This window comes from Pistacia vera, unplaced genomic scaffold (genome assembly GCF_008641045.1).
Source record: "Pistacia vera cultivar Batoury unplaced genomic scaffold, PisVer_v2 Contig461, whole genome shotgun sequence".
NCBI lineage: Eukaryota > Viridiplantae > Streptophyta > Magnoliopsida > Sapindales > Anacardiaceae > Pistacia > Pistacia vera.
This window is the reverse complement of record NW_022196292.1, coordinates 276,355-286,109: the sequence shown is the minus strand read 5'-3', so window position 1 is coordinate 286,109 and position 9,755 is coordinate 276,355. Positions and strand designations below refer to the sequence as shown.

The 9,755-nt window shown below is 34.0% G+C and overlaps 2 protein-coding genes across 2 annotated transcripts; both read left to right on the top strand.

The window, feature by feature from the left end:
• Positions 1 to 2,128: 2,128 nt before the first annotated feature.
• On the top strand, positions 2,129 to 3,944 carry LOC116145352 (pectinesterase-like). The gene is made up of 2 exons (XM_031430805.1): positions 2,129 to 3,138; positions 3,238 to 3,944. The coding sequence occupies exons 1-2, from the start codon at positions 2,190 to 2,192 to the stop codon at positions 3,927 to 3,929; spliced, it is 1,641 nt and encodes a 546-aa protein (XP_031286665.1). The 5' UTR covers positions 2,129 to 2,189; the 3' UTR covers positions 3,930 to 3,944.
• Positions 3,945 to 6,081: 2,137 nt separating this feature from the next.
• LOC116145310 (CRIB domain-containing protein RIC10-like) lies at positions 6,082 to 8,109 on the top strand. Its single transcript, XM_031430753.1, has 5 exons — positions 6,082 to 6,158; positions 6,403 to 6,521; positions 6,601 to 6,698; positions 6,815 to 6,908; positions 7,904 to 8,109. Exons 2-5 carry the CDS (start codon positions 6,464 to 6,466, stop codon positions 8,107 to 8,109), a joined length of 456 nt encoding a protein of 151 aa, XP_031286613.1. The 5' UTR covers positions 6,082 to 6,158; positions 6,403 to 6,463.
• Positions 8,110 to 9,755: the final 1,646 nt, after the last annotated feature.

The window sequence follows — 9,755 nt, the reverse complement described above, 5'->3', positions numbered from 1 at the left end:
GGCAGCAGTTGCCAACATTTTTTTTTTTTTCATAATTTTTGTTTATTTTATGTAGTTTCTAAAATGTTTTAATATTATAAAAGAAATTTAAAAAAAAAAAAAAACTAAATTTACTATTGTCTCTTCTTACAGTTAAAATTAACGAAAAATTTGGATGGCTGGGTATTAAACTGTCATTTCTAAACTTTTCAGATGAAAACTGGTCGTTAGGCCAAACCTTGGGTGGAAACTTCTTGTTCGCCCTATGCAATTGAAAAGATATTAATTGGCACAGTAGAAATGAGTGGCTGAAGACACGTTCCACCCACTGAAGAAGCAACTCCTAGCCATGTCGCTAACCGAAATCCCTTGAAGCGGTGGAATTTGTTATTTGAATGGAAATAAACAATATTGACTTATTCAAATAAAAACAACCCCCTTAAATGTAGGAGTATTGGGATACGTTTTCAAAACTATTAATATTTTTTAAAATAATAAAAATCTCTCAATTATTAAATTTATGTGTTAAAATAAATGATAAAAAACTAATTTCGTAAATTTATAATAATACAAATTCTAACAATACACTAACCATTTATTAATAACAGAAAAAATATTGTTATTTTAAAGAATGATGAAAAAAAATTCTTCTACATCAAAGAGGAGGAAGTCGTGTCTTTTAACTCTTAATGTAAATTACAAATTGAAATGGAAATCGCAATGTTTGAGATAGGGGTAGATGAGTTCCCATATCAACCACATAATTTTCAAGCCCTAAAGAATGATGACTCCAGCTAATGGACAAAAACTGTCCACTTTATTTATCTCTAAGAAAGAAAAAGATGTGAGGAATACAATCATCACAACGCCATGCTTTTCTAGATATGCTTTTACCATTACGCTTCCCCTCGTTGAATTAATGTACTCCATTTGGCCCCAAATTAAGCAGGAGGATCCTCGTTGTATCAGTTTCGATTTCATGCCCCTCTATGCCCCCACTAAAGCCCTCAACCGGACCACCATTACGTTATATAATTTCCTCCAAAGCCTCTCTAGAAAACTGTGAAGCTGAAACACCTTTTATAATTTTCAGATATAATTATTTATGTGTTCATACGCAAACTTCTAATATTTTACACGAGGTCTTATTTTTCATGTAATTCGTAACAGGAATTTTTCTTCTTTTTGAAAAATATCAATCTGGGGATGAAATTTTGAAAAAAGTATAAAAAAAAAAAAAAAAGTATGATAACAAGTTTATTCCATGTTTTTCACTTGTTATAGTACAGTGTGAAACTATGAAGGGAGAAATGACTTACAGGAACCAAACAAATATCTTGTTAACGTTAGAAGACCAATGAGATTATTATCCCTTGATCAAAATCCAAAAGTGTCTTTAACATAAATTATTAATTTTTTATTTACATTAATTGATCAAAATTGCCATACTATAGTGTGAAGGGAGCAATGGCAGTAAGTTTCTCCACCACCGACAAGCTTAAATGCATTTCAAATATAATAACACTATTTATTGGGACAACTAAAGTAATCTCTTTGGTTATAGAAAAGGGTGAAATTATTTTGACTCAAATCTTTAACTTAAATTATTAAATTTTATTTACAAAAATTTGAGTGTTGAAATTCTGACACGGTTGCATCAAAAAAAATAAGTATCTCATTGACTTGTTTTTTAAATCCATTAAATTAGCTCTTAATTTACTACGAACAAAACAAATAACTTATTAAACGTTGGAAGACCAAAAAGATGGTAATCCCTTGACAGCCCTTGATCGAAAGCCAAAATTGTCTTTACCTTCATCCAAGGGCTAGAAAGGAAGGTAACACTTCTCCTGTGAGATAGCGAAACTCCTCCAACAAAAGCTGGTTAGTGGGACAAAGGGGCCAAATTAGAAAGCTAATTGCTTTCGCTTAGTGGGCTATCTTTTATTGACTAAACGAGAATGGCTGTGTTTGTGAAATTGGTGGCTATGATAATTGCCCATTATAAAGCGACTTTTGAACTTTTGTCTAATAATTAATTGACAGCTCAATTATTTCAATTTGACATTTTATAGTTTATACATTATCGACATTGCTTTTGTGCTGTTTTCCTAATTAACAAAGCCCTCTTATTTGCTATATTAAAGGGCAGAAGTAGCACTAAAAATCCCAACAGTGCGAAAAACATTGAAACAATTGAAAGTTTGATCATGGCATCAACCCATGAGCCTCTGCTGGACAAACCCAAAACCTCCAAAAGAAAATTTCTTCTGCTAATTTTCTCCATAGCTACTCTCATTTGCTTAACCACTCTATATACCACACATTCAGTCCACCTCAACTACTTAAATCCTCCTCCTCTGCACCAAATTTGTGCCAAAGCGCACGATCAGGCCTCATGCTTAGCTATGGTCTCAGAAATAGCCTCAACCACTGCCATGAAAATGAATGGTGTTGATCTTTTGGAGTTCTTCCTTAAAAAATCGACATTAAACATTAAAGATACTATCAAAATGGCAATTGATGTCAACCATCGGATCAACAAACCCAGAGAACAAGCGGGGTTGATTGATTGTGTGGAGTTGATGGAGTCATCCATTGACAGAATCACGGACTCTATCTCAGCTCTTAAAGCAAGAAAGTTTAATTCCGATGCAGATGCTCATGCATGGCTAAGTACCGTTCTCACCAACCATGTCACATGTTTGGATGGCCTTGAGGGTTCAGCTCGAACCTCCATGGAGCCAATGCTAAGTGACTTAACAACAAGAGCAAGAAACTCTTTAGCCATTTTTGTCAAAATTTCACCTTCAAATACCGAAGTTATCCACCCAATAAGCCAGAAATTTCCATCGTGGGTCACTGGAAGGGACCGGATGCTTTTACCGGCTCTTCCTAATGAAGTAAAAGCTAATGTTGTGGTGGCTAAGGATGGGAGTGGAAACTACAAGACTTTGACAGAGGCCGTGGCTGCAGCACCAGATAAAAGCAAGAGTAGGTATGTTATTCATGTGAAGGAAGGGACATACAAAGAAAACGTTGAGGTGGGAAAGAATAAAAAAAACATTATGATTGTTGGAGACGGAATGAATTTGACGATCATAACAGGTCGCCGCAATGTGGTTGACAATTATACAACCTTCAATTCGGCAACTGTTGGTAAATTAAACATTCCTTAATGCATTATTTTAATTTATTTATTTTTGGATACTTGTCTTCTTTAGTCATGACTAATTTACCATTTAATCGACAATGAAGCTGCCGTTGGGGATGGATTTATAGCCCAAGACATCTGGTTTCAAAACACAGCCGGGCCACAAAAACATCAAGCGGTGGCACTCCGTGTGGGTGCTGATCAATCTGTTATCAATCGTTGCCGTATTGATGCTTACCAAGATACTCTTTACGCCCATTCAAACCGCCAATTTTACAGGGATTGCTATATCACTGGCACCGTAGACTTCATATTCGGTAATGCAGCTGTTGTGCTCCAAAACTGTAAACTTGTACCAAGAAAGCCCATGAGTAATCAAGCCAACATGGTGACGGCCCAAGGACGGACTGACCCACACCAAACCACTGGGACTTCCATCCAAAAATGTGAAATTATCGCAAGCTCTGATCTTGAGCCCGTTAAGGGCTCGATCCACTCATATTTGGGCCGTCCATGGCATGCGTATTCAAGAACAGTTGTTATGCAGTCTTATATTGGTGACCTGATTGCTCCAGCTGGATGGTCAGAATGGGACGGAAGTAAATATTTGGACACATTGTACTATGGGGAATACTCCAACAGAGGACCGGGTGCTGGGACGAGCAAGAGAGTGAAATGGGCTGGTTATCATGTTATTACCAACCGAACGGAGGCCGAAAAATTTACAGTAGCGGAGCTGATTGGAGGAGGGGCATGGCTGAAATCTACTGGAGTTTCCTATACGGAGGGCCTGTGAAGTGTATCACAGTGTCACCTTCTGTTTGTTACTATTTAATATGAATAAAATCTTGAGTGTTGAACAAAATAATTCCTCTTATACTTTGTAATGCTTTAGGTTTATAATACAGTATATCTATTTAAAAGATGAGTAAAAGTTATCATAAGATAATGATGATTTTTATTATGCAAATATCTAATAGAATGAGTTTAACATAGAAGTACTTAAGACTGATAATATATCACAAAAGTGTTATGTTTCATATACAAAGTTAATGTCACTTACATTTCAGCACAATATTATATTCTAAAGTAAGGGTATGAAAAAAGATGTTTTCTGAGAGAAAATTATAATTTATTTGGTTAAAAAGTTTATACAACAGTATTTAAGTCTGTCCAGTATAATCTCTCCTTTTTTATTTCCAGAGATCATGCCTCCTGTATATATAATTTATAACATAATGTATAATTAATGTAAGATTTTCATCACAAGCCAAAACAATTTTTTAATCTACTTTTGTATAATTTGCTGGCATCGCATCGCATCGACATAATAGACAGATGTCTGAATTATCGTATTATAAAAATAATGTTTAGATTTTATTTTATTTTTTTATCTAAGTTTTGGATATTGGAGGTGACCAAACAATTTAAATAGAGAAATTCATATATGAAAGTTTATTTGGTATGAGATGAAATAAAATATATTAGACAATATAATATTAATTTTCACGCGGTTAAATAAGGATATTGATTATGTCATTCATTTTTATAGTAATTTATGACATTTTAAGACTGGAATAAATTATTCAACAATTAAAATAAAAATTCTCATATTATCTCCAATTGATATTTACAGTATTTTATCTTATTAATTTTGATTACAAGATCCTTTACATTAATCAACACTTAACAATAATACATAATCAATAATAATATGTATTATTAAAATATAACACAGCATTGACTTTCGTTAAATTGGAAATAGTTTGTGTTCATCTGTAGCATCATTAGGTTCTAATTAAAATAAAATAAAATAAATAAAAAAGCCAACTTGCATGATATGATTCTGTGGAATCCAAGTTTCAGTTGCTACAAGATCCATTTAGTAATAAACACATTTCTGTATCTGGTAACCCCAAAATTTGGAAAAATAATCTTTTGTTTCATTTCGAGAAACAGCTAAATGAACGTGCCTTCAACGACTAAAAATCACAGAGCATTTTAAAGAGATTTGCCAGAGAAGCATGGGAATTAGATTGGTGTATGATTTCGTCACAAAATTATATTAATAAAAACATTACATAAATTGTATTTCATGTTATATTAGAAATATTCAAAGAATTTGATTATTCATGTGGATGAGTTGGTAGCACGAAATATTGAACACAATGTCTGACATTTGTATATGAAGATTCATTCTGTTATTGAATCCATAAAACCAACCATTTGGGAAGTATTTATTAAATACAAATTGAATTAAATTATAATTACAAGTTGAGAAAATTATAATTAAATCAACCATTCTGTTATTTCATGAGATACTTTAAAAAAACTATTTTTCAATTGAATCCCAAAAATGTTTTATAATACAATTTTCCTTAATTTTTTGATCGAATAAAAAATTACATTGCGCATGTATTTAAATGTAACTTTATGTTAAAAAGTGGATTAATTAAATAAAAAAAATGCTTGTTTTATCTCTTTAATAGTGTTAAATTAAACAAGCTTAAACTATTAAATAATTAAAAAAATGGATATTTGTTCTCTCCTCTGATTTCTAGCCCGCATTCTAAGAGAGTGTTTTAATGTATATATATATTTATCTGGAAAGTAATGTGGCTTGGCCCTTAATAACACAGACATAAAAGAGAGATAAAGGCTCAACAATAAATAACCCACACCCAACCAACCACAACACCACTCCATTTGTTTTGTCTCGTTTCTTTAAACTCTCTTCTTCTTATCTGTCTAAGTTCAACCTTCTTTCCTTGTAATGGTTTCATGGCTCCCCACTTTCTTTCTCTTAAATCCATTTATCCTCTTAATATCTTCTTCTTTTTATTAAATCTTCACACCTAACACTCACTCTCACATTCTCACACCACCGCTTCTGTTTTCCCTTAATGGGTTTCCATTTCTTTTGAAGAAAGCTTTTGCATGTGAAGTCGTTTAGCGCATAGTTGAAGAAAAGGAGCCGCTTCACATCTTTCGTCTCTCTTCATTCTATCTGCCATTTTATCTTCAGGTATTTTATAAAATCATTAATATTTTCTTTTCTTTTTCTTTTTAATCTCAGTTTCAGTTAGATACCAATCTTCCTTCACGGGGTAAACAGTTTCTGATTCACGTGTAATTAGTCTTCTCTTCTATGTTACGCAGGAGCATTTGTCTTTTTGTATTAGTTGCTTTTGTGTCAACAATTGTTAAAAACAAAAGAAAGAAAAATCTATATCTCAAGTAAAGACAGCTGCTTTCTTTTCCTTTAACAGGCTGAACGATAATCTCAATCGATCTCTGCACGTTTCATAGCTGTTTCCTTCAATCTTTACCATGGGAACCAAAATGAAAGGCATATACAAAAGTTTCAAATACATTTCCCAAATCTTTGGTAAGTCTCTTTGTACATTAATTACTGTTTGTTGCTTAATTTGTCCTGGTTTGAAGCTAATAGATGTGTGTTGTTGTAGTTGTAAAGGAGCGAGAAATGGAAATTGGTTATCCAACAGATGTTAAACATGTGGCACACATAGGTTGGGACGGCCAATCTGGTACTGCACCCAGCTGGGTATGTAATGTAGTCCACATTTTTTGTGTTTATTTATGCAAAGATTTTAATTTGTGTGTTAACTTGTTCACATCTTAAACAATTGTTTTTCTGGGTGGGTTATTTAATTTATGCAGATGAATGACTTCAAGACAGCTCCTGATTTCTCAACATCAATTGGGAACTCAATGGACTCTAGTAATATGGCACTTTCCACATGGTCCTCCCAAGGCATGTCAATTTTTACTTTACCTTTTCTTTTCTCTACTTTTATTTATGCATATTACAATAACAGACTAGATAGAATAGGTTAGATAATGACAAGATTATGTTCAGAAATCTAAATTATACTCTCAATAAGTTATAACCATATGAAGTTTTCTAAGCAAGACAAATGCAATAGGGCTTCTTCACGAGTTAGACTATTGAGGGGAATTGTGTATTATTGTTATCATAATATTTGTTGAAGCTAATTTAGCAAGTAATGAAAAGTTGTAAGATTCTTTTCCCCCAAACGAGCAGAGTAGTTTGGCTGTTCTGTCACGGGATAACACTTTTATATAACAAGAGGGAATCTATGGACTTATAGCCTAAACTAAAGACATATTTGGGCGGTCCAAGCAAGAAAAGACATGCTTGGGAGAATGTGATTCGGATTCTTGTGACAGTACATCAATTGAAACTTCCTATATCAAATATTTTAACGAGGTTCTCAAGTAATAACCATGTGTTTCCTAAACACTCTTCCGCTAATAAGCTTCAACTCGTTCTCCTATGGCTTACTGTACTTTTCTGATGATATTATTGCAAACAGAACGAAAAGGTGTACAATCAAGGATCCAGAATATTATAAGTGATCAATACCAGGTTTCCCTAGTGACATTTTAATATATTGCATACCCTTCTACTGAGTGAGATTTATTTTGGTGGTGGAAATGATACTAGGGATCTCTGTCTCATCCTCCCATAATGCATCATTAGTTACAATTATGAACTTATAACGAATCTAAAACTCTTGCAGTACTTGGTTGGATTTTTAGTGATCATCCTTATGAAGTCTAGTCAAGAAAGAATTATGCTTGTAAACTTTTATCAATGTTCACTGGAAACACCACAGAAATGGTCTTATGATTTTTAATTATCATGGAAATACTCACAATAATATGCACATAATATCTGCAGTGCTAACAAGAAATACTCAAAGCCTTTTGTTTTCTTTCTAACAGATTTTGAACAATCAATGGGAGGACAACCGGCATCTGATATATTTAAAGACATTCCACCTACAGATCTTCCAAATATTCCCAAGAAACAGAAGCGGAAAAAGAAATCATCAACTTCCTCTCCCTTGTGTGGGTCCTCTAGATCTTCCCGAGCAGCAAAGTCTAGGACTACATATAATGAAATGGGGACAGCAAACGTGCAAGTATAGAATTTGTGTCTGATTGTTCGGTTCATTACAGACGTCTGGTAACTACTAATGTGCATAGCTAATACTGCAACTGTCCCCCTTTCATTAAATGAGATGGTTAGAAAGGCAAGAATGAAGAAGTTGGAAAATGAACAAAACTTTTGTGTAAATTTAAAGAAGAAAGGAAATTAGCTGGGGGACACGAACACGTTCAGGGAAGGGAAGAAAGGAATGATCATTGTTCAAGAATGGTACTAATTTAGATAGATCTGAATTTTTTTTTTTTTTTCGGTGGGGAGGAATTAATAAATATGTAGAGATGTGGATTGTGTGCTGGTGAGAAGTTTTGGGAATACAATTTTATTGGACTTGAAAAAAAAAAAAACGTTAGGTAATTTTAATGAACAGTGTGAATGATGACTGATTTAGATGTTTCATGACAGCCTCGAAAATTTATTGGAGTGCAAGAATGTGCAGTATATACGTTTCATTTGCAGTTTCAAATTCTTGAACATACTAGCATTTATATATTTCAGCCACTACTTGCTGGGTTGTCTTATGAAATTCTTGACCTTTTTTCTTCCTTTCAAATTTATTTTATTGTTATTTGCTGGGCTGCTTTTATCTTCTAACTAAACTGGTGCAAACACTGTTACAAAATTTAGAAATTAATATCTAAAGCTTCGTTTGGTTGGATTTTGGGAATACTACTTTTAGTATTCCCAAAAAAGTTAAATAGTAAAATACCCAAAAACTCACAATATTATTCAACTTTATTCAATATTTGTTAAACCTCATAAATTTGTTAATTCAATTAAATACCCCTGAATATTTTTAATGTTTTTGTTACGGTGACTCCGGCCACCCTCGGGCGGTGGTGGCCAGCTGTCCGTATTTGAGGGTGGATTGGGGGTGTTTTTGTTAACTTTTAATGTTTTATTATAAGGGGTGTTTTGTAAAAAAACAAACATAGAGGGTATTTTAAAATTTATAAATCCTACATCGTAATACCAGCCCAATTCAACATTTTTTTTAACTTTTTTCAAAAAACTTTTCCCAAAAACGCAAAATTGTGAACCAAACGGAGCCTAAGTTTTTCTTTTGCAAGAGAGATATCTATATGTATTGCCAATGTTTTGAAACCTGACCTGGGGTGCCACCCGGCCAAGGGGCCAGGTCTAGGGTTGACCGGTCCAACCTGTTAAATCAACAGTCTAACTTGTGATCCAAAAAGTTTGAAATCTTACAAAACACCCCTGAAAAATAAATTAGTTCCTATAAGTTTGAAATCTTGCAAACACAACCCTGCAACAGTTAAGGTTTTGATTTTTTTGGCCACATTCTAGCGGATTGTGGCGGCCAAAATTCAATCCAACACCACCACCTGAGCCACCGATTTCCACTCTACAAAACCCCTTTACCCCCGGCGCTTGGTACCCCCCCGGGTGGTTGTGGCTCGCGTAGTGGGTTGATTTTTTTAGCTAATTTCAACGTCCAAAATTCAATCCCACACCACCCCTTGAGGCTTGAACCATCGGCCTCTACTCTACAAAACCTCTCTAACTCCAGCATTTGATATCCCCTCGTTCGTCAGCGGTCAAATTAGGGATTTGATGCACAGTTGAAAATAGTAAACTGTACCGGAGAGGGTGCCAGTCATCGATCGG

Bases quoted from the DNA above. Each gene is read 5' to 3' on its own strand.
- LOC116145352 (XM_031430805.1), top strand. From the start codon at position 2,190: ATGGCATCAACCCATGAGCCTCTGCTGGACAAACCCAAAACCTCCAAA. The intron at 3,139-3,237 runs GTAAATTAAACA...TCGACAATGAAG, and splicing joins CTTCAATTCGGCAACTGTTG to CTGCCGTTGGGGATGGATTT.
- LOC116145310 (XM_031430753.1), top strand. From the start codon at position 6,464: ATGGGAACCAAAATGAAAGGCATATACAAAAGTTTCAAATACATTTCC. The intron at 6,699-6,814 runs GTATGTAATGTA...TAATTTATGCAG, and splicing joins CTGGTACTGCACCCAGCTGG to ATGAATGACTTCAAGACAGC. The intron at 6,909-7,903 runs GCATGTCAATTT...TCTTTCTAACAG, and splicing joins TTCCACATGGTCCTCCCAAG to ATTTTGAACAATCAATGGGA.